This window comes from Lissotriton vulgaris, chromosome 2_1, assembly GCF_964263255.1.
Source record: "Lissotriton vulgaris chromosome 2_1, aLisVul1.2, whole genome shotgun sequence".
NCBI classification, from domain to species: Eukaryota; Metazoa; Chordata; class Amphibia; order Caudata; family Salamandridae; genus Lissotriton; species Lissotriton vulgaris.
This window is the reverse complement of record NC_141687.1, coordinates 390,810,998-390,835,682: the sequence shown is the minus strand read 5'-3', so window position 1 is coordinate 390,835,682 and position 24,685 is coordinate 390,810,998. Positions and strand designations below refer to the sequence as shown.

Genomic DNA, 24,685 nt, shown 5'->3' with positions numbered 1-24,685 from the left:
CGGTCCCTGCTTGATTCGGTGAAGGGGTGCACTGTGTTGCCTCGCACGCTGTCTGATCATTCCCCTCTACTTCTGCTCTTGGTTGCCCCAGCTAGGAGGATTTCCCCGTTTACCTGGAGATTCCCCCCATATTCCCTCCTGGACGAAGCCTTCAGAGGGGAGCTGGCCGAGGACATAGAGGTGTTTTTCTCAACTAATGTGGGGTCGGTGGATAGTGTTCAGGTGCTCTGGGATGCATTTAAGGTATATATCAGAGGGATGACGATGGCTAAACACTCAGGGGTGCTCAAGGCCATCAGGCAACGGTTGAAACTGCTTGAAACACAGCTGGCTGATTTGGAACGGCAGGCGGGAGGTACGGGTTCTGCTGACGTCACGGACAAACTTAAGCCCCTGTTAGAGGAATTTCATGACGAGGCGGATAGGGAGATAAAACACATGGGTAAATATGCCACAGCGCGCGCGTATGGGGAACGAGACCGCCCTGGCTCCCTCCTTGCCAAACTGATGCGCAACAGCAGGCCGTCCTTAGTGATTGGGGAGTTGGTGACGGCTACTGGTGACATGGTAACGGAGGAGCAGGATATCCTGGCAGAATTCCACACTTATTATACGGCATTGTACTCGTCGAAGTCCGGCCACCTTGAGGAGGAAATCGACGACTACTTGAGCTACATACAAATGCCCTCCTTGGCTAACTGGCAGAGGGAGTTTCTAATGGCCCGGTTCCAGAAAGAGGAGATTACGGAGGCGCTAGAGGGAATGAGGTCGAGTAGCGCCCCTGGGTCGGACGGCCTCACGGTGGCTTTTTACAAGGCCTTTCAGGATAAGCTGGTCCCGTACCTGATGTTCCTGTTTGACGATATTTGTCAACAAGGCAGCATGACGAAATCTATGAGGGAGGCGCTGCTCATAACCATCCCGAAGCCAGGCAAACCCCCCAATGAATGTGGCTCTTACAGGCCGCTTTCGTTGATTAACGTGGACGCGAAACTGTATGCGAAGGTTTTGGCGACACGTTTGGCTCTTCTGGTCCCAGACTTGGTCGCCCCGGAGCAGGCTGGGTTTGTCCCGACGCGTAACCTAACCTATAACATCCGCACGGTGTTGGGCACTATTCAACATGTCCGGCAAAAAAATAAGGCTGTGGCCATTTTCCTAGATATGGAAAAGGCCTTTGACTCTGTTGAGTGGTCGTTCATGCTCAGAGTCCTCCGTAAGTATGGGCTCGGAGAACCATTTCTGCAGATGCTAGGGGCCCTGTACTACAAACCCACTGCGCGGCTCAAGATAGGGAATTTGGTCACTGCCCCGATCGAGATCAGCAGGGGCACTCGGCAGGGCTGTCCCCTCTCCCCGCTGCTGTACGCCATGGTGGCGGAACCCCTGGCCTGCGCAATAAGAGAATATCACAGGTTCGAGGGAATCAACTTTCCATCATACCAGATTGGTATCTCGACTTATGCGGACGACACTCTGCTGTATGTCCGTGACCCGGAAGCAAACCTTTCGGCGGTACTGCGGGAAGTGGTGAGGTTCGGGGCCTTGTCGGGCCTTCGGGTCAATTGGAATAAATCAGTGGCGTTGCCTTTGACTCCGGTAACGCTCCCATTCGACTCGGAGTACCCATTGCAATGGACCACGGACTCCATACGTTATTTGGGGATCCGCATACACACTGATCCTGAGGTCCTGATACGAGAGAACTACGGGGTTGCCTATTCCAAACTGGTGGACGATGTTGAGGTGTGGTGCAGGCTCCCGCTGTCCCTTATGGGTAGGATAGCGCTCATGAAAATGGTGGTGCTCCCCAGATTCCTCTTTCTCTTCACAAACATTCCTGTGGTCCTTTCTAAGGCCTTTTTTCGGCAGCTTACCCAAACGCTTATACGACTGGCGTGGGGGGGCAAACAGCCAAGGGTCCAATGGCAAACGCTCCTTCTTCCCTATGAACATGGGGGTCTTGGGGCACCGGACCTGGAACGGTACTATAGGATAGCGCAGGGGGCACATCTTCATACATGGATCCACGGGGATCCAGGCATCCCACATGTGAAATTGGAACGCCTCTTTGCTGACCCTACACCTCTCCCGGCCACGATATGCCATCCAGCCGATCGAAGGGTCGGTAACCTGGATTCCATTGCTGCCACAAACCACGCTTGGCATGCAATGGTCCGCTCCCGAGAGAGTGAGCTGTTGTACTCTCCCCTACTGCGAGTGGAGTGGGCAGTATGGTTGGCCCCGCTAACGGAAAAGGGCGTACTGAAGGCGTTGCGGGAGTTGGGCATCGTCACGTTGGGGGATCTCTTCTTAAATGGCACTATGAAGACGTCGCAGCAGGCTCTCCAGTCCTACCCTGGGGCGACGCTATTGCATAGCTTCCAATACCATAGGGTTCGTAAAGCGGCGCTGGTATCACTGGGCCCGGAACTGGCAGAGCCGCAGGAAGTGCCTGAGCTCACGTATGTCATTAAGACCCCCTCTTCCCGTAAATTGATCACTGCTCTTAAGAAACTTGGTGATGGGCACCGGCAGTGCCCCCCCTCCAAGGCCAGATTGGCCTGGCAGGCCGACCTTCAGTCTCCCATCTCGGACGAGATGTGGCATTATTGCTGCGCGAACACTAGGAAAATTTCACTTAATAGCAGGCACCGCCTAATTCACTTTAAGTACCTGCAGCGGGTATATTACACGCCGGATAGGCTACACAGGTATGGACTGCGGGAGTCAGCGGAGTGCGAACGTTGCCATTTCCCTGTGGCTGATTTTCTACATATGTCCTGGACTTGCCCTGTTATCCATAAGTTTTGGGGAGAGGTCTTCACGGCACTTAGCTCTATCCTGGGTGTGGAGATTTTGCCCTGCCCGGCGCTGGCACTGCTGGGTTTCTCTAAACTGTTGCCAGTGGCATTGCGGCGACTTGCTGACATGGCGTTGCTGACAGCCAAGCGTTTGGTTGCGTTGTGCTGGATGAGGGGGCCAGTCCCTACTAAGAAGCGCTGGTAGGCAGATTTGCTTTACTGCTGCACGCAGTCGGAGGTGTACAGTGAACTGCTTCCCCCTAAAAGCCGCCCCAAGAACTTCTGGGGGTTATTTAAGGAATTCCAGAGCGCGCAAGGGGACAGTGAGTCAGATCCTGAGGGGGTGGAGTTGGATGAGCTGCAGGAAGGTGGGGTGGCGATGGTCGACTGATGAGAATTGTGGTTGAGTGTTTCCAGGCTGACGGTGGGTGGGGGATCCCGCCTGAGTCTTGCATGTGTGGTGTGCTGGGTGGACACCTGTGACGGCTGTATTGGGTGGTGGTTCGCATGGTCCCTCTCGGACTTTGCTCCGTTCCAATGGGCCCTTGGGTCAGTTGCTATGGGTCCTGACTTCGACTATAGACGTGGTAGTTGGTGCGGATGGGCGAGTGGACACGGGTATAGGTAGGCTGGCTAGTTAGTAGGGCAGGGTTTTGTTTTTTTGGGTGGGTTTTTTGTGGTTTACTACACCTTTCCATTTCTCCCCCCGAGGAGACTTTATCCTCAGGTTTTTGAGAAGTTGGTTTAATATATGCATACAGACTGCATTTCCTTTGCACACCGCATTGCGATATGGAGTGTCACCACCAACGCTGCTAGCTGGGTTTCCTTTTCTTTTTTTTTTTTTTCTTTTTTGTTATCCTGAGGTCAGGCATCAGCTTCTTTCATACTTTGATATTGTTTCACATTTCTTTCTTTCCTTTCGGTGCGCCGCCAGGCCTCCGGGATGTTGGCGTAGTGGCTGTGTGTGTGGCCTCTACTCAGGGATCTGGGTTTGAACTACTGATGCCGCCGGCCTCCGGGTTGTAGGCGATAACGGCTGTGTGCATATTTTGAAGGTGTAATAAAGTACAAATTTAACAAACAAAAACAATATATATTTTATGGGCCCAAGTGTCCATATTTGGTAAAAAAATTAGTCGGGTGACCTGCGCGCTCTATCACCGTCTGGGTCATGCAGCTTCCAATCCACTTATGGCAAGTGTGTCTCTGAACCAGCGAGAGAAGAGCTTATCTCTGGCAGAACAAAAGAACCTCTGCCTCAGCAAGGGTTCGGCTGGGAGTTACCCCAGCCCGGACCCAAATCTATCTCTGGACAATCCAGCTTCTCTTCAACTCAAAGTCACAGGACTGCAGAACAGATGATTGCATTCTGCCTTTACTTCTGTTCCGTATGGCATGGCCCTAAAAAATGTACAAATGTGTCTAGACGTTAAAAAAACATTATTATATTGCTTGTTAGAAAGATTATGTTAAAAGGTGCACACTTTTAAACCACTGCCGAAAAGATTATGCATAGTAAAGCACAAGCAAGTATTGTACAGGAAGGTCAAAAAGGTAAGTGGTCCTGTGTGAGGGTCCTTATAAATAACATTAATGTGCCTACCTCAGAGGCCTACCCAGATTCATTCTTTTGTGTATCAAACTGCTCATGTGTACCATTCAGCCAGGAACCAAATTCAAAGGATATTCAGGAAGAATCTGTGTCCTACTCAAACAGTGATTCATGATGTTTATATAAAATAAGCATACATATCTGCAGTATTGCATTGAAAAAGGCTTTACAGTAACTAGGCCATACTGGCCATTCCAGGCATCAGGCGTTTCCCTGGGCAACTGGAAGGGTAGGGGGCCGGTTTAGTTTGTGGGGGCCGGTTTTGTAGCAGTGCAGGAGTTTTAAAAACACTGCAAAGTTCTTTGTATATTCAGCCGGTTTCGGGCAACAATAAAAGTGCCAAGATAACTCCGGTGATCAATGTACCTGCTGGAGAGACATGGAAGCGTGTTTTGTCCAATGGCTGTTTTGACTCATCTAAGGTAGTGCAGAGGGTTAATATGCTTGCTGCAAAGAATGTGTACCATGCATATCAGAGAGCAATATGTTATGTGCATAGCTCAGTGGGTTACTGCTTTGTGTGCACTTCCCGAATGAAAGGACACCTGTATACATATGTTGTATACTATGTGTGAGCAGCTAGCTGGCTGACATGGACATGAAGGAGCCCTTGTGGGTTTCTGTAAGTCAGATCAGATTCTCCCTAAGAGTCCCTTTCTCTTCTGAGCCCTGCTTAACACATATGTACAGGAGGAGCCCTGGATTTATGTCCTCAATATTTGAGACAAAAATACGAATTGATTTCTGAACAATGAGAGTAAAAGCGTTAAGGTAACATGTTCCTGCTTATAGTTCGCACACTTTACATAAACCTGCATTCCCTATGAGTGTTTGCTTTTTCCTGAATTAAACCTCAAATAAAAATGTTTATCCATTGCTTGAATTAAATAACGCTAGAAGCTGTAACTGGTCAGTGAAATGCCAAACGTATAAAAAAATGTTATGTTTTGTTATTTCTAGCAACACCCCTAACTCCACCCACTGATCCAAACCTCAGGCTAGTCCCACCCCCTGATTCTCCGCCCACAGTTCCCCCTTTTTTTCCCCACTTGGACCACTGGCTTGGAGACAGTATCGTCACTACCTGCTATGAGAGCCATTACCTAGCACAAGAGCTGTGTGTGCACTGCAGCAAGAAAATTGCATCTGGAAGGAAAACAGTTCTACACTTTAGACAGGGGAACAACAACATTCCCCGTCTGGAAAAGTTAGGATAAAGACGTAATCCAAACTGCCCTATTTTGTTCCAATTCCTTCTTGACCAAGACAAATTAACTTCAGAGTATTTGAAGACCTGTGTGATCCAGGGTTGTCGTTTGCATGACAGCCAGTAACCCATGGCGACAGGAACATCTGCTGAAGTCTGCACAACTTTCTGGAGTAACTGTAGAAGTCTAGCTAGTACCTAGTGCCTACTGACAGGATGTTCTTTTCAGAATAATGGGTCAAAGCATTCAAAAGTCATCTGGCAATTATGTTGCCGATATTTTCAGGCACAAACCTCCTAATAACTGGAAGAAGGTTGCTTTCATGGAAAGGCTCGATCGAGAGAAAGAGAACTAAGCATCAGGCAATTGATTACTTGGGCGTCCGAGTGGCGTAGAATTCTGATTTGCGTGAGTGCAGTTGTACCCACTGCGGTAGGTCGAGGAGTTAGGATACGCTGCCTTTACAATCACTCATATACCCACTTACACACCCCCCATCCCCTTCAACCACAACCCAGGTCAAACAGGATTACTTTAGAAGCCATCCCAGAGTCATTGGATGATCATCCAACTACCTTAGAAGTCATTTACACGTCATCAGACATCATCAAGCTCTTGAAGTCATCAGCAAGCTGCAGAAGCTCAGAATGATGATTTGAGGATGACTTGAAAATGAGTATCTGATGACTTTAGTAGGTGTCATGTCATTATTCGTGATGATTTAAGGATGACTTGAAAATTAGTATCCGCTGACTTCAGAAGGTGTCATTATTCCTGATGATGACTTGTAAATGACTCTCCGATAACTTTACAAGATGACATTGTTCCTGATGGCTTTGGGGTGATTTGAAAATAAGCATCTGAATACTTCAAAGGTACTATTGTGTTTGCAATAAGTTTTTTTTGTGTCTAGTGATTTTAACAGGAATTGCTCGTCTATTTAACCCCTTCCGTGCGGCCGCGATTTTCCCCGTGTGCGGCCGCCGGCAGAACACGGGCGGGCCATGACGAACCCCAGCCGTCATCAGCACACGAGCACCGTAGTGCATGACGGCTGGGGTTCGTCACCAGCATGGAAGGGGTTAAAGAGCACGTCCACCACTTTGGTTTCAGATTTCCAGAAAAATGCAAACTGTTGGATAATTGCACAATGAATTGCAGATAAACGTCTGACCTCCTGCAGCTGGGAGCCCCAGAACTCAAACACACCCTGAACCCCCAAATTAACCCTTGCACCCCAAAACCCAAACACACCCTGAACCCCAATATTAACCCTTGCACCCCAAAACCCAAACACACCCTAAACCCTAAAATTAACCCTGGCACCCCAAAACCCAAACACCCTGAACCCCCAAATTAACCCTTGCACCCCAAAACCCCAATATTAACCCTTGCACCCCAAACTCACCCTAAACCCTAAAATTAACCCTGGCACCCCAATACCCAAACACACCCTGAACCCACAAATTAACCCTTGCACCCCAAAACCCAAACACACCCTGAACCCCCAATATTCCCCCTTGCACCCCAAAACCCAAACACACCCTAAACCCTAAAATTAACCCTGGCACCCCAAAACCCAAACACACCCTAAAATTAACCCTGGCACCCCAAAACCCAAACACTCTGAACCCTCAAATTAACCCTTGCACCCCAAAAACACACCCTAAACCCTAAAATTAACCCTTGCACCCCAAATCCCAAACACACCCTTAACCCCCAAATTAACCCTTGCACCCCAAAACCCAAACACACCCTAAACCCTCAAATTAACCCTGGCACCCCAAACCCAGACACACCCTGAACCCCCAAAGTAACCCTTGCACCCCAAAACCCTAACACACCCTAAACCCTAAAATTAACCCTGGCACCCCAAAACCCAAACACACCCTGGACCCCCAAATTAACCCTTGCACCCCAAAACCCAAACACACCCTGATCCCCAAATAAAATTAACCCTGGCACCCCAAAACCCAAACACCCTGAACCCCCAAATTAACCCTTGCACCCCAAACCCACCCTAAACCCTAAAATTAACCCTGGCACCCCAAAACCCAAACCCACCCTGAACCCCCAAACCCACCCTAAAATTAACCCTGGCACCCCAAAACCCAAACACACCCTGAACCCCCAAATTAACCCTTGCGCACCAAACACAAACACACCCTAAACCCTAATATTAACCCTTGTACCCTAAAACCCAAACACACCCTAAACCCTAAAATGAACACTCGCACCCCAAACCCAAACATGCTCTAAACCCTTAAATTACACCTGGCCCCCCCAAAACACAAACCCACCCTCAACCCTAAAATGACCATGTACGCCCTAAAATCCAAAAGCCCTACAAACCCCCAAACTGTTTATGAATGCGGAATGCCGGGAGGCGCTGCTGTGATTGCAAATTATACTTTCTGTACCCCCAGGCTGCACTTCCTCCATAGAGTATTTCCATAAACACATAGGGGCCGATTTACAAGCCCGTTGCGCCACTTTTAACATGGGAAAAGTGACGCAAAAGTGGCGCAAGGTTCTTGTAAATTGCCTCATAGTTTAGTGGAATCCAATTGTTAGACTCATTTTTAGGGCTCGCCTGCTGATGCGCTTCTGCGCATCGCTGGCGAAGCTCTATTACGGCTTATCCAGTGTTGATCCACCACTGGCGATTCCACTGGCGATTTCTTCAAGTGCATGTGCTTTTTAGGTCATTGCGCAAGCGCAAGCCCTAAAAAGCGCGTGCACAATGCCACCAGCCGCCTGCCTGCCTGCCTCGCATTACCAGATCAAAGGCAGCCCAGCCCCCCTCCCACAAGCTTCTCAGCGTGTGCTCTGCCTCAGGCCTGCATTTCTCCTCCCCTCGGGCAAACAGATAGCCGCAATAACACCCTCCCTGCTCAGCTTTTTTCTCAATTTCTCCCCGTCTACACTTCCCATTAGGAGCCCTTCCTCCCCCCAGATAATCTATCTCCATAAGAGATAAGCAGCTCTTCCACCATCTCAAACCCGTATTAGTGCTCCTCACTATGCATGTTTTTACTTAGAAAATCAGCACAATGCAGCAGTGTGACATCAAGCCAGGTTCATCGACATCACTGCAAAAGTAAAGTTTTTATTCCCCATTTCCTCTTCAAGAAAGTGACTGCGCATCAGCCTCTACGGATCAGAAAGCGGAGCCCCTCCACTGACCGGGCTGCGAGTCAAATGGCCATGTTTCACAAATTATGGTTTTCGTGGTCTTATTCTGGAGTGGCCCTGTTGGCAAGAGAGGAAAGAGCAAGGCTCTGACAGTCAGTCCTCCTCTGCTTCATAGTATGCCGCGCCACTATAGTAAGTTGAACAAGGGATATTATTTGACAGAAAGAGGCAACCTGCATCTATTCACGGAAATACATTGAGCAGTCTACATTTTTATTTTTTAAAGCTACATACAATGCACCATAACTATTCTAGGTCTACAAATGGAAATACATAACAAGCAACATTTATATTTATTTTTTAAGAGGTGCATACTTAAAAAAATGATTACAGAAATTAAACATCAACTAGTAATTAAAAAACCTAGCAATTAAGATATGCCACGTCAAATAATAACTTTTGTCGCCAATTAATTATCAGTGTCTGGAATGGATATGGTCACACCCTCACTCACCCTCACCCCTCACCCTCACTCACCCTCAACCCCTCACCCACACCCTCACTCACCCTCAACCCCCCCCTCACGCTCACCCACCCTCACCCTCACTCACCCTCAACACCTCACCCTCACTCACCCTCAACCCCTCACCCTCACTCACCCTCAACCCCTCACTCACCCTCAACCCCTCACCCACCCTCAACTCCTCACCCTCAACACCTCACTCACCCTCACGCTCACCCTCACGCTCACCCACCCTCACGCTCACTCACCCTCAACACCTCACCCTCACTCACCCTCAACCCCTCACCCACCCTCAACCCCTCACCCTCAACCCCTCACTCACCCTCACTCTCACTCATCCTCTATCACCCTCAACTCCTCACCCTCACTCACCCTCAACCTCTCACCCTCACTCACCCTCAACCCCTCACCCTCACTCACCCTCAACCCCTCACCCTCATCCCCTCACCCTCATCCCCTCACCCTCACTCACCCTCACCCTCACTCACCCTCAACCCCTCACTCACCCTCACTCACCCTCACTCACCCTCACCCACCCTCAACACCTCACCCTCACTCACCCTCAACCCCTCACCCTCACTCACCCTCACCCCCTCACCCTCAACCCCTCACCCTCAAGCCCTCACTCACCCTCACTCTCACTCATCCTCTATCACCCTCAACTCCTCACCCTCACTCACCCTCAACCTCTCACCCTCACTCACCCTCAACCCCTCACCCTCACTCACCCTCAACCCCTCACCCTCATCCCCTCACCCTCACTCACCCTCACCCTCACTCACCCTCAACCCCTCACCCTCACTCACCCTCACCCACCCTCACTCACCCTCAACACCTCACCCTCAACCCCTCACCCTCACTCACCCTCACTCACCCTCAACCCCTCACCCTCACTCACCCTCAACCCCTCACCCTCACTCACCCTCAACACCTCACCCTCACTCACCCTCAACACCTCACCCTCACTCACCCTCAAACTCAACATACATACTTACATACATACATACCCTCACTCACCCTCACTCACCCTCAACCACTCACCCTCACTCACCCTCAACCCCTCACTCACCCTCAACCCCTCACCCTCACTCACCCTCAACCCCTCACCCTCACTCACCCTCACTCACCCTCAACACCTCACCCTCACTCACCCTCAAACTCAACATACATACATACATACATACCCTCACTCACCCTCAACCCCTCACCCTCACTCACCCTCACTCACACTCAACACCTCACCCTCACCCTCACTCACCCTCACTCACCCGCACTCACCCGCACTCACTCACCCGCACTCACTCACCCTCAACCACTCACCCTCAACCACTCACCCTCAACCACTCACCCTCAACCACTCACCCTCAACCACTCACCCTCAACCACTCACCCTCAACCACTCACCCTCAACCACTCACCCTCAACCACTCACCCTCAACCACTCACCCTCAACCACTCACCCTCAACCACTCACCCTCAACCACTCACCCTCAACCACTCACCCTCAACCACTCACCCTCAACCACTCACCCTCAACCACTCACCCTCAACCACTCACCCTCAACCACTCACCCTCGCCCTCACTCACCCTCACTCACCCTCACCCTCACTCTCACTCACCCTCGCCCTCACTCACCCTCGCCCTCACCCTCACTCACCCTCACTCACCCGCACTCACCCTCACTCACCCTCAACCACTTACCCTCACCCTCACTCACCCTCAACCACTCACCCTCACTCACCCTCACCCTCACTCACCCTCACCCTCACTCACCCTCACTCACCCTCACTCACCCTCAACCCTCACTCACCCTCACTCACCCTCACTCACCCTCAACCCCTCACTCACCCTCACCCACCCTCAACCCCTCACCCACCCTCAACCCCTCACCCAAACTCACCCTCACCCACCCTCAACCCCTCACCCTAACTCACCCTCACTCACCCTCAACCCCTCACCCTCACTCACCCTCACCCTCACTCACACTCACACTCACTCACCTTCACCCTCACTCAACCTCACTCACCCTCAACCTCACTCACCCTCACCCACCCTCAACCCCTCATCCTCACTCACCCTCACCCTCACTCACCCTCAACCCCTCACCCTCACTCACCCTCACCCTCACTCAACCTCAACCCCTCACCCTCAATACCTCACCCTCACTCACCCTCACCCTCACCCAACTTCAACCCCTCACCCTCAATACCTCACCCTCACTCACCCTCAACCCCTCACCCTCACTCACCCTCAACTCCTCACCCACACCATCACTCACCCTCACTCGCCCTCACTCACCCTCACCCACCCTCACCCTCACTCACCCTCAACCTCACTCACCCTCACCCACCCTCAACCCCTCATCCTCACTCACCCTCATCCTCACTCACCCTCAACCCCTCACCCTCAACCCCTCACCCTCACCCTCACTCACCCTCAACCCCTCACCCTCAACCCCTCACCCTCAGTCACCCTCACCCTCACCCTCACTCACCCTCAACCCCTCACTCACCCTCAACCCCCTCACCCTCACTCACCCTCAACCCCTCACCCACACCATCACTCACCCTCACTCACCCTCACTCGCCCTCACCCTCACTCACCCTCAACACCTCACCCTCACTCTAACTCACCCTCACTCACCCTCAACACCTCACCCTCACTCACCCTCAACACCTCACCCTCACCCTCACTCACCCTCACTCACCCTCAACACCTCACCCTCACCCACCCTCAACCCCTCACTCACCCTCAACCCCTCACCCTCCCTCACCCTCAACCCCTCATCCTCACCCACCCTCACTCACCCTCACTCACCCTCACTCACCCTCAACCTCACTCACCCTCAACCTCACTCACCCTCAACCTCACTCACCCTCAACCTCACCCTCACTCACCCTCAACCCCTCATCCTCACTCACCCTCACCCTCACTCACCCTCAACCCCTCACCCTCACTCACCCTCACTCACCCTCAACCCCTCACCCTCAACCCCTCACCCTCACTCACCCTCAACCCCTCATCCTCACCCTCACTCACCCTCACTCACATTCACCCTCACCCTCACTCACTCACCCTCACTCACATTCACCCTCACTCACCCTCACCCTCACTCACCCTCACTCACCCTCACCCTCACTCACCCTCACCCTCATTCACCCTCACCCACCCTCAACCCCTCATCCTCACTCACCCTCAACCCCTCACCCTCTCTCACCCTCAACACCTCACCCTCACTCACCCTCACCCTCACTCACCCTCAACCCCTCACCCTCAATCCCTCACCCTCAATCCCTCACTCACCCTCGCCCTCAACACCTCACCCTCAACCCCTCACCCTCAACCCCTCACCCTCAACACCTCACCCTCAACACCTCACCCCCTCACCCTCACTCACCCTCAACCCCTCACCCTCAACCCCTCACTCTCACTCACCCTCACTCTCACTCACCCTCACCCTCACTCTCCCTCAACCCCTCAGCCTCACCCTCACTCACCCTCAACACCTCACCCTCACTCACCCTCTCAATCTCAACCCCTCACCCTCACTCACCCTCACTCACCCTCAACACCTCACCCTCCCTCACCCTCAACCCCTCACCCTCAACCCCTCACCCTCGACCCCTCCCCCTCAACCCCTCACCCTTACTCAGCCTCACTCACCCTCAACACCTCACCCTCACTCACCCTCAACACCTCACCCTCACTCACCCTCAACACCTCACCCTCAACCCCTCACCCTCAACCCCTCACCCTCACCCTCACTCACCCTCACAACACATATTGTGTTACAATAGGTGTCACATTTGCAAAAGATACAACTATTGGCATTGTAAATAACAAAGCTATTAATTCGCTATTTTCAAAACAAGCACATAAATAAAAAACCCTCACCCTCACTCACCCTCAACCCCTCACTCACCCTCACTCTCACTCATCCTCACTCACCCTCACCCACCCTCAACCCTTCACCCTAACTCACCCTCACTCACCCTCAACCCCTCACCCTCTCACCCTCAACCCCTCACCCTCACTCACCCTCACTCACCCTCAACCTCACTCACCCTCACCCACCCTCACTCACCCTCACCCTCACTCACCCTCACCCTCAACCCCTCACCCTCACTCACCCTCAACCTCACTCACCCTCACCCAACCTCAACCCCTCACCCTCAATACCTCACCCTCACTCACCCTCACCCAACCTCAACCCCTCACCCTCAATACCTCACCCACCCTCACTCACCCTCAACCCCTCATCCTCACTCACCCTCACTCACCCTCAACCCCTCACCCTCACTCACCCTCAACCCCTCACTCACCCTCACCCTCACTCACCCTCACTCACCCTCAACCCCTCACCCTCAGTCACCCTCACCCTCAGTCACCCTCACTCACCCTCAACCCCCTCACCCTCACCCACACCCTCACTCACCCTCAACCCCTCATCCTCACTCACCCTCACCCTCACTCACCCTCAACCCCTCACCCTCACTCACCCTCAACCCCTCACCCTCACTCACCCTCACTCTCACTCACCCTCAACCCCTCACCCTCACTCACCCTCAACCTCACTCACCCTCAACCCCTCACCCTCACTCACCCTCAACACCTCACCCTCACTCACCCTCAACACCTCACCCTCACTCACCCTCAACACCTCACCCTCAACCTCACTCACCCTCAACCCCTCACCCTCAGTCACCCTCACCCTCACTCACCCTCAACCCCTCACCCTCACTCACCCTCAACCCCCTCACCCTCACCCTCACTCACCCTCACTCACCCTCAACACCTCACCCTCACTCACCCTCAATGCCTCACCCTCACTCACCCTCAACACCTCACCCTCACTCACCCTCACCCACCCTCAACCCCTCACCCTCACTCACCCTCAACCCCTCACCCTCAACCCCTCATCCTCACCCTCACTCACACTCACCCTCACCCTCACTCACCCTCAACCTCACTCACCCTCACCCACCCTCAACCCCTCATCCTCACTCACCCTCACCCTCAACCCCTCACCCTCACCCCCACCCCCTCACCCTCAACCCCTCACCCTCAACCCCTCACTCACCCTCAACCCCTCACTCACCCTCAACCCCTCACTCACCCTCAACCCCTCATCCTCACCCTCCCTCACTCACATTCACCCTCACCCTCACTCACCCTCACTCACATTCACCCTCACCCTCACTCACCCTCGCCCTCACTCACCCTCGCCCTCACTCACCCTCGCCCTCACTCACCCTCGCCCTCACTCACCCTCACCCTCACTCACCCTCACCCTCACTCACCCTCACCCTCACTCACCCTCACCCTCACTCACCCTCACTCACCCTCACCCACCCTCAACCCCTCATCCTCACTCACCCTCATCCTCACTCACCCTCAACCCCTCACCCTCACTCACCCTCAACACCTCACCCTCACTCACCCTCAACCTCACTCACCCTCAACCCCTCACCCTCAACCCCTCACCCTCAATCCCTCACCCTCAATCCCTCACCCTCACTCACCCTCAACCCCTCACTCACCCTCACTCTCACTCACCCTCAACCCCTCACCCTCACTCACCCTCAACCCCTCACCCTCACCATCACTCACCCTCACTCACCCTCACTCACCCTCACCCTCTCTCACCCTCAACACCTCACCCTCAACACCTCACCCCCTCACTCACCCTCACTCTCACTCACCCTCACTCTCACTCACCCTCACTCTCAACCCCTCAGCCTCACCCTCACCCTCACTTACCCTCAACACCTCACCCTCACTCACTCTCAACCCCTCACCCTCACTCACCCTCACCCTCACTCACCCTCAACCCCTCACCCTCAACCCCTCACCCTCCCTCACCCTCAACCCCTCACCCTCGACCCCTCCCCCTCAACCCCTCACCCTCACTCAGCCTCACTCACCCTCAACACCTCACCCTCACTCACCCTCAACACCTCACCCTCACTCACCCTCAACACCTCACCCTCAACCCCTCACAACACATATTGTGTTACAATAGGTGTCACATTTGCAAAAGATAAAACTATTGGCATTGTAAATAAAAAAGCTATTAATTCGCTATTTTCAAAACAAGCACATAAATAAAAAATGTGTCCTTTACAATACCAATAGCTCAAACTTTCCTAATGCAAGACCTATTGCATTGCTGTGCTTCTCTCCCCTGCTGCACTCTCCTGCTCTCTAGAGATGTGGCCTAACGACAAGAGCTGTCATCTAAGTCACGTAAATACAAAATATGTTGCATTCCAAATGCTATAGGTGTCACATTCGCAAAAGTTATAACTATTGGCATTGTAAATGACAAAGCCATCAATTTAACAATTTTAAAAACCAACAAATAAATAACATATGTCATTTACAATACCAATAACTCCAACTTTTCTAATGCGAGACCTATTGCATTTCCAATGCTTGTTTTTTTATTTTTTTTTCCTACCCGTCACACCCTCAGTCAGCAGGTCTGGCCAGTCTGCCACACCCGCCGGCCTCGCCCTTCAACCGAGCCGTCTCGCCTGGCCTACTTGCCCAGGGGGTACTAGGCATGGCTTATCTTTTCAGCCAACCCCGGTCTGTCCTGCTACTACCTCCATCCAGCAGCCAACCAGCCCAGCTGAAAGCGGGGAACCAATCCGCAGACAGCCATTAGCTGGCTGGCCTTGTGCCGGTCGGACCTAGGAGGGTTCGCCTGGACAGGGGGGCGACTTAGCCTTCCAGGCATGCCGTTCGGCCCTGTCGTTCCATCCAAGGTCATCAGCCCGGTTGTCAGCCCAAGCCGGTTGGCACAGCAGCCCAGTCTCGCCTGCTGACCTACGTAAAAAATCACCATTCAGCCGGCCTGCCAGTCAGTCCCCACTGGGGTTCCTGCCCGACAGTCCAGCATGCCAGGCTACTAAAAACGTTATGACATTTCTGTCATATTTCGTTTCGGTACCGTCCCCTTCCGTTCCGATTCCGAATCTCGTTTCACCATATTGGGAATATCATTGACCCACGAAGTCCAATGAAAACATCCCAACTGACCGCCCTCCCCTAGGGGAGGCAAGTGGTACTACACTTGATCTTAGCCAAAAGGCCGAGAAGCGAATTGTTAGACTCATTAAACAACTGCGGACAGACCGACCTTCTCATGGCCCGAGAAATCAAAACAAGCTTTGTCGTCATGGTGACTGCCGAATTCACTCAATCACAATACTAACATACATTTTTAAAAAGCACAGCTGCCTCGAACACAATGCCAAAATCACCTACTGTAAACCAACAGTCTGCCGGCTGGCTGGGACTTGAACCGCAGGTCCTCAATGGAGAGCAGCTCTCTCAACTTTGCATATACATGAAGCCGGAGGATTCCTCTTCCAAAAGCCTACGCACATCCGGGACGCCGGAAGTGACGTCATTGGTCTGCGGCAAGATCGAAGACCGCCGTAAGTGCAATGGAAAAGGGACAGATGGATTGGCATCGGTCTCTTTATTTTTCCAACTCCACTTCCTTCATCGATTCCAGCGTATACTCAGGTAAGTGCTGCAGCTGCTACCAGGGGGGTAGATGTTAGTCCATCGGGGCAAGCTCCACGCTATATCTGCACGCGCCCATCCTGGGTCAGAGCCCCCATGCATAGTGCTGCCTGTCTTAAAAAAGAGCAGCATCGATCCTCCGCTCTCGGTCCCAGCTGCTCAATTTCCGTCCCAGACCAGCTTCCTCATTTTTCGGAAAGCACGAGTTTTCATTAAGGGGCCAAATTCAGACGCAGCTCCCTGCATGTGTGTGCTTCGTACGTGTTATAATGAATGCCTGTGTTGCAATGTGTGTGCATTATGTGTGTTTGATGTTTGTCTGTATCAGCCTGCCTGCTTGTTTAATATGCACCTTTTGTGTTTGAGCATGTGTATTTTTGTGTACGTGTGACGTAGTGCGTGCCTGTGTAAGTTGTGGAAAATTGCAAAAAGCCTAAAAAATGTGTTTTACAGCAAGTTCTTCGCCGTAAGGAAAAATAAATCACTGCCCGTGTATTGTAGGTCCCATGTTGGTTCCAAGTGCACCTGCGTGTATTCTAGACCAAATGGAACAGTTTTCGATCTACTGAAAAGTTGTCAATCAAAGAAGGCTAAACGTATTTATTTATGGGAATACTGTATATTGTTGAGCATTACTTGTGTCCTTGCAACTTGTAGTGAGCTTTCATTACTAAATGAATGTGTGCTCTATTGTTGAATCCTGGTCACGTTCCCCAAGTTGTGTAGTGTGCTGCTCAGCACATCTTCTAAAACACTGGCAGTTTTCATGGATGCGTTTCAAAGCATAAGGATAAATGCTTCAAATAACTTGGCCGTTGTAATGCTGGTTCCTTATTTTGTTTGCTATTTGTGTAATTGAAAGGGCTGGTTGCCTGTGGCGATTGAGGTTTACCCCTATTTAGGAGACGTAGTCAGACGCATTCCAACATCTTGCAATATCTACTTTCGCAAAACTGGCTATCATTCTGGTTTTGTTCCATGTGCATGCAAGCAATGTTTTTAACTCGTTTGTATATATTATTGAGACAGGGCCAATTACGTATTCCCTGTTTGCGCTAATTTACCTTTACCGCTAAGATCTCTGTAAAAATGAAGCCGGTCTTGTTACATCTGCCACTATCGATCCCAGCCATATATTATCCAGTTACAACCTGGCCTACTGCTAAAGTATTGAGGCAGAGGGATCGAGCCCTAAGATAAATCGCATTAATATTTCCTATTAATTCCAGCCCATTGGGTTTCAATCATGGCCAAGCGGCACTCGGCCCCAGGGGCCTGCGTGTCCTGGTGGCGGTGTTTACACAGCGGCTGAGACGCGGTAAATCATCTACCTGCCTTAATGGAGGATTGTGTATTACCTCGAGCTGGGGTCTCGACGGGAGCTGCGCAGGCACCATTTCCAACCAAGCATCCTGGCCCAATGCTTTTCTCTCTCTCTCTTTCTTTCTCTTTCTCTCCTTCTCTCCTTCTCTCTCCTTCTCTCCTTCTCTCTTTCTCTCTTTCTTCTAGCATTCAACTGCCTCAGATCATGTGTTAAATATTTATACGGTGAAAGCACGCACAAGTTGCAGTAACGCGTGCCTTCCCCATTGATTGAGATCTTATAAGAGGTTTCCCCATGCCATCTTCTCGTTTGAACTGCGGGTACTGCATGTGTCAACGAGGTATGGGATCCCTTTATGTTAAATTGCATCTCTTACCAAACTTCCAAACACCTCTGGCAAAACACTTATAAGGTCCCAGAGGGGAGACCTATTGGCTATGCCAATGCTTTTGCTTTATGTATTTGCCATTGTAATGTCTTTTTGTTTCATTTATAAAGCCATTCCATATTGCACAATTAACTTACAATACTACTAGCAAAGCTAACACCTTTAGCTTAATAAAAGGTGAAACCTATTGCATTTTTAACGCTTGTCCTTTCATGTTGGGGTGCCGGTGGGCAGAGGGTAGCAGGCATCTGACTCCCTATGCATCTGTGGGGATAGGTAACTTTCCCGTCACAAACCCCGTGTGAAAGTTCACTTATTGATAGTTCTTCTATTTCTCTCACAATGCCTCTACTTTGCTATTACTATTTGCCCTGAGCAGCAAGACCTAAGCATGCACTCTGGCTCTCCAAAAATAAAGTTGATTATTAGGTAATTTCCTCAATGGTCTTCAGTGCATGCCCAAACACTTCTTTGTAGTCCAACATCTAGGCATGTTAGATAGAAATTGCACCAGGTCAGTGTACTTTTTGGGGTGCTTTTCTCCAATTAAATCTGTTAATCAGTTTGATATGCTTTGTATTTTACCTCTGAAACTTAAACCGCACACAAACTAATTCCTGATTTTTATATCTAGCAGGACATAATCGTGGTTTCATTCAACGTCCTGTTTTTCACTTGCGATCATTCTGTGTGTGTTCGAAAAGATGGTGACTTCCTGCTTTTGGACAATCCCAGGGAAGTTCTTTGTAAATGGCTGGTCGAAAATCTAGATGAAGCTGGTCGGCCAATCACCGAAGAGAGAGATTTTAAAGCTATGATTCTGTTCCAATCATCTGGTAAGCACAATAAGTAAACCTTTATAATAAGTTTGCAACTGCAGGATAACGGTACAAATTACCAACCTGTTTCAGTAAAAACCTACATTTGTGATTAATTAGTCCAATAATGGACAGTAAAAATGAACATGCATGTCCCCATATATGCCTTGGATTGCTTTCCAGAGACAAATGTAACACTTATGAAAAGGACTGAAACGTTTAGCTTGTGGCACTAGTATAAGGCATGTACAAAATGGAGGGAAAAGGAGGTACTAAAGAACAGGTCATCCTCCTAAAGAGATATATGTAGAAAAAGAGCCCAATGTCTGGGTTCAGAGACCTGTCTCGTGTGGTGGCTAACTTCCAGTTAGTATCTAAGTGTAGCCCATGAAGAAAGAAAAAATGTCTTTCTTATAGTCCCCTCACTCACCGGAATTTCCTCACGGTGACATGCTTCATCATTGGGGTCCTCCCAGTTCTCTACGAAAAGGGGCATGCTACGACTTGCGAACTACGTAGGAGCACTATAGTTGTGAAGGACTATGTGTGTTGTAGGGAAAGTGAAGTGGAGTGGATGGGTATATGTGAGTTTAAAAATACCGTGCTAGTGGGCCCCAATGTTTTATTCTGCTCCTAGACCGGTATGTTAAAAATGGGGTTATACTGTACACCAACCAGTAATGTAGCTGGATTCAGTATATGGTCAACATGTTTAACGCTACCCCTAGCGTTTCGTCAGGACCATACAGGGACCAGCCCTGTATTGTGCCACTCCTAAAAAACCTAGAATTAGGATTAGGAATCTGTTAGTGCGAAATTATATTTACAGTGATTAACGTTATTCCTATTTGGTACACGTGTGGTTCAACATACATACGCTTGGCTTTTTGGGCGAATGTATTGCTCACTGATGAACCTGTAAAAGAAATGAATAGAACTCAATTAAAAAACACCTCGCCCCTATCTCAGCAGAGATCGGGGACATATGCGTCCTTCAACATGTACGTTTCAGATACACGTACATAGATGCCCACGGTCTATATGGTGTGGTTTCACCATATTGGTGTGTGCACACATTCAGCGCCGGTGTCTGCTCGCCAAACTGTACCTGTGGTGAAATTAACGTGAAATTTCGTAAACAGACATACAGAAGTGACTGTACAAAAAAAACGAAAACAGTGAACACACATTTAACACACAACCAGAGAATAATCTAGATATTTACTTTTGTAGGTGCTTAATAGCACATCATGGTCTCTTAGGGGGGCGGTAGTGCCTCGGTGGAAACAATGCTAAAAGAATTTCAGGATTGTAAAACACGTGGTTAGTAATCAAGCGTTTTTCGTAATTGAATCAAAGGCTTGGTATTCTCTTCCCTAGCTTAGGGGTTGGATTCGTTACACTTACTTCCGAATCAGCAATGCAGCGCAGTGTTACCTAGTTGCTTCCCCTCGGACCGCATCTTACAATGTGATCCGCGGGCTTGGTTTTTGTTTTCTCCGGTTTCCGGGTTGGAGCTAGACTGTCTTGCTCTGGCGGCCATCTTAGGTGGATGTAAAAGAGCCTTGTATCGGTCTTTCTTCAGTTTCATTTGTTTTAGCCCTTGTTACTGAGACGGTTGCATAAAGCGTTGTTTTTTTGATAACCTCGTTTTTATAAAAGACACAGGGAATTCTTCACAATGTAGGGAGAAAAAACGTTCCCAAAAAACACGTTCATAGACTTTGTAATTTCCGGTGTACATAGCAAAATAACAACCTCATGGACGAGGTAAAAAAGGAGATTCAGAGTGGTTACATTAATCATAAGATTTTGTACTGGTTTTAGGGACATTGCAGTATATATCATGTCAGCGGTTGAAAGCACCCCAAGGTATATCATCGTTCAGCCCGCTTATATCTGTCTGCAATCTGAAAACCCAACGTTGCTCACGTTCATGAAGAGTTTTTTCAATGTTTTCTTTATTTACATTATGTGGGCATGACTTCAAGAAAGGTCAGCACACGAATTGTGGAACATAGGAGCAATATACGTTGCAAGAAGTCCACCACACGCATGACTAACCATTTTATTGAAAAAACCCACACACCAAATGACTTAAAATGGGTAGTCCTCGAGTGTGTAAGGAATAAAGAAAACATTGAAAAAACTCTTCATGAACGTGAGCAACGTTTGGTTTTCAGATTGCAGACAGATATAAGCGGGCTGAACGATGATATACCTTGGGGTGCTTTCAACCGCTGACATGATATATATACTGCAATGTCCCTAAAACCAGTACAAAATCTTATGATTAATGTAACAACTCTAAATCTCCTTTTTTTTACCTCGTCCATGAGGTTGTTATTTTGCTATGTACACCTGAAATTACAAAGTCTATGAACGTGTTTTTTGGGAACATTTTTTTTCTCCCTACATTGTGAAGAATTCCCTGTGTCTTTTATAAAAACGAGGTTATTAAAAAAACGGCGCTTTATGAAACCGTCTCAGTAACAAGGGCTAAAACAAATGAAACTGAAGAAAGACCGATACAAGGCTCTTTTACATCCACCTAAGATGGCCGCCGGAGCAAGACAGTCTAGCTCCAACCCGGAAACCGGAGAAAACAAAAACCAAGCCCGCGGATCACATTGTAAGATGCGGTCCGAGGGGAAGCAACTAGGTAACACTGCGCGGCATTGCTGATTTGGAAGTAAGTGTAACGAATCCAACCCCTAAGCTAGGGAAGAGAATACCAAGCCTTTGATTCAATTACGAAAAACGCTCGATTACTAACCACGTGTTTTACAATCCTGAAATTCTTTTAGCATTGTTTCCACCGAGGCACTACCGCCCCCCTAAGAGACCATGATGTGCTATTAAACACCTACAAAAGTAAATATCTGGATTATTCTCTGGTTGTGTGTTCACTGTTTTCGGTTTTTTTGTACAGTCACTTCCGTATGTCTGTTTACGAAATTTCACGTTAATTTCACCACAGGTGCAGTTTGGCGAGCAGACACCGGCGCTGAATGTGTGCACACACCAATATGGTGAAACCACACCATATAGACCGTGTGCATCTATGTACGTGTATCTGAAACGTACATGTTAAAGGATGCATATGTCCCCGATCTCTGCTGAGATAGGGGCGAGGTGTTTTTTAATTGAGTTCTATTCATTTCTTTTACAGGTTCATCAGTGAGCAATACATTCGCCCAAAAAGCCAAGCGTATGTATGTTGAACCACACGTGTACCAAATAGGAATAACGTTAATGACTGTAAATATAATTTCGCACTAACAGATTCCTAATCCTAATTCTAGGTTTTTTAGGAGTGGCACAATACAGGGCTGGTCCCTGTATGGTCCTGACGAAACGCTAGGGGTAGCGTGAAACATGTTGACCTTATACTGAATCCAGCTACATTATTGGTTGGTGTACAGTATAACCCCATTTTTAACATACCGGTCTAGGAGCAGAATAAAACATTGAGGCCCACTAGCACGGTATTTTTAAACTCGCATACACCCATCCACTCCACTTCCCCTACACCACACATAGTCCTTCACAACTACAGTGCTCCTACGTAGTTCGCAAGTCGTAGCACGCCCCTTTTCGTAGAGAACTGGGAGGACCCCAATGATGAAGCATGTCACCGTGAGGAAACTCCGGTGAGTGAGGGGACTATAAGAAATACATTTTTTCTTTCTTCATGGGCTACACTTAGATACTATCTGGAAGTTAGCCACCACACGAGACAGGTCTCTGAACCCAGACATTGGGCTCTTTTTCTACATACTACTATAAGGCAGCCATTTTTGGATAAACTTTTATTTAGGCAACTTTTTTCAGGAGGTTCAAGTTCAGGCTTACAATGTGTACTGTCTATTAAGCAAAACTGACTTACTTGGTTATGGATAGATTGTACATTTGTCCTTTATTATCAATACCTCTTTATTTAAATATTATGGCTAGAGCGTGAATATATATTGCAAGTGGTCGGTGTGTTTTTATCTGTTTTGAAGTTTATATGTAAACATATATTTTTTTTCTCTTGCTTTTTTTTAGTGAAGAAACAGTGTCTAATGATTCAGGATATTTTTCAAGAGCTAATTGCAAGCTATTCTGCCACAACAGAGGGTCTAAAACAGGTGTTACTTCAAAAGGCACTGGAGGAAAAGCCGATGTTAATGGACTGTGGCAATCGGGGAAGCGCTGGTAGACTTAAGAGGGGGTTACGCGAACTACAAGAGGAAGAAATTGCAGAAAAAAGATGCAAGGACAAAAAAGCCAAGCAGAGTGGACTGGATTATATAAGAGTGGGTAACAAAGCTCATGCTGAAAGCACAACTTCTCAGCCTGGTGATGCAAGTTCGCGGATGAGTTTGCAGAAACTTGAAAACCTGGCCCTTTTAGCAGGGATGGCTAGTGTCCTTCATCAAAAATCCACAACTAAAAATGACGCATCAGACCGTGAAAATGAACTTGACTTGGAGTCCCCGCTTAAATCCAAATATCAAGGACAAAAACATGCCTCCCTTTCACCACGTCATCCTAGAGCATGGGTACTCAAAGTAGGGCCCGCGGGCCAGGGGCGGCCCGGCAAGCCTTCCCTGGTGGCCCGCGGACCTTGCAGACATCCTACCAATGTATTTTTTTATTTTAAAGCTTGTCTGCTGCAGCACGACTCTGAGAGTCTCTGCTGCTCTGTGGGGGCCAGGGTCGGGCAATTCTCACTTAGCCAGAGTGGAGCTGCAGGGGCCTAAGATGAGGTGGAATACAATAAAGCCTCATTAGCATTCAAATGGCCTTTAACAACCTGTGAAGTGCTTGGGTGCGGCTGTGTGTGTCAGGAAGCTGTCTCACCCGGGGCTGACACACAGGCAGGTCGAGGGACATAGACAGAGGGAGGGATGGAAAGAGGGAGAGAGAGGGGGGAGGGAGAGGGACACAGAGAAAGGGAGGGAGAGGGAGGACGGCGACAGAGGATGACGGAGGGAGTGTGGGCGACGGAGGGAGTGTGGGCGACGGAGGGAGTGTGGGCGACGGAGGGAGTGTGGGCGGGGAAGGGAGTGTGGGCGGGGAAGGGAGTGTGGGCGGGGAAGGGAGTGGGAGAGAGAGAGACAGGGGGAGGGAGACAGAAGGAGAGAGGGGGAGGGAGAGAGAGGGAGGGAGTGAGAGAGAGGGAGGGAGTGAGAGAGAGGGAGGGAGTGAGAGAGAGAGGGGGGAGTGAGAGAGACAGGAAGTGAGAGAGACAGGAAGTGAGAGAGACGGGGAGTGAGAGAGACGGGGAGTGAGAGAGACGGGGAGTGAGAGAGACGGGGAGTGAGAGAGACGGGGAGTGAGAGAGA

At 49.7% G+C, this 24,685-nt stretch overlaps 2 protein-coding genes across 3 annotated transcripts in view; one reads left to right on the top strand and one right to left on the bottom strand.

The window, feature by feature from the left end:
- Nucleotides 1-16,705, bottom strand: part of NDUFB3 (NADH:ubiquinone oxidoreductase subunit B3) — a 180,778-nt gene extending 164,073 nt beyond the window's left edge. The window contains exon 1 of one of the 2 annotated variants that reach the window (XM_086955236.1): nt 16,559-16,705. The gene's annotated coding sequence lies outside the window, so the exon portion shown is untranslated. Of the gene's footprint in view, nt 1-16,554 lie in introns of both variants that reach the window. The other variant, XM_086955237.1, reaches the window with a different exon arrangement.
- Nucleotides 265-24,248, top strand: LOC147730427 (uncharacterized). The gene is made up of 3 exons (XM_086954066.1): nt 265-903; nt 19,169-19,370; nt 23,403-24,248. The coding sequence occupies exons 1-3, from the start codon at nt 265-267 to the stop codon at nt 24,098-24,100; spliced, it is 1,539 nt and encodes a 512-aa protein (XP_086810192.1). The 3' UTR covers nt 24,101-24,248.
- The last annotated feature ends 437 nt before the right edge of the window (nt 24,249-24,685 follow it).

Bases quoted from the DNA above. Each gene is read 5' to 3' on its own strand.
- LOC147730427 (XM_086954066.1), top strand. From the start codon at position 265: ATGGCTAAACACTCAGGGGTGCTCAAGGCCATCAGGCAACGGTTGAAA. The intron at 904-19,168 runs GCGCTGCTCATA...TTTTATATCTAG, and splicing joins TGACGAAATCTATGAGGGAG to CAGGACATAATCGTGGTTTC. The intron at 19,371-23,402 runs GTAAGCACAATA...GCTTTTTTTTAG, and splicing joins GATTCTGTTCCAATCATCTG to TGAAGAAACAGTGTCTAATG.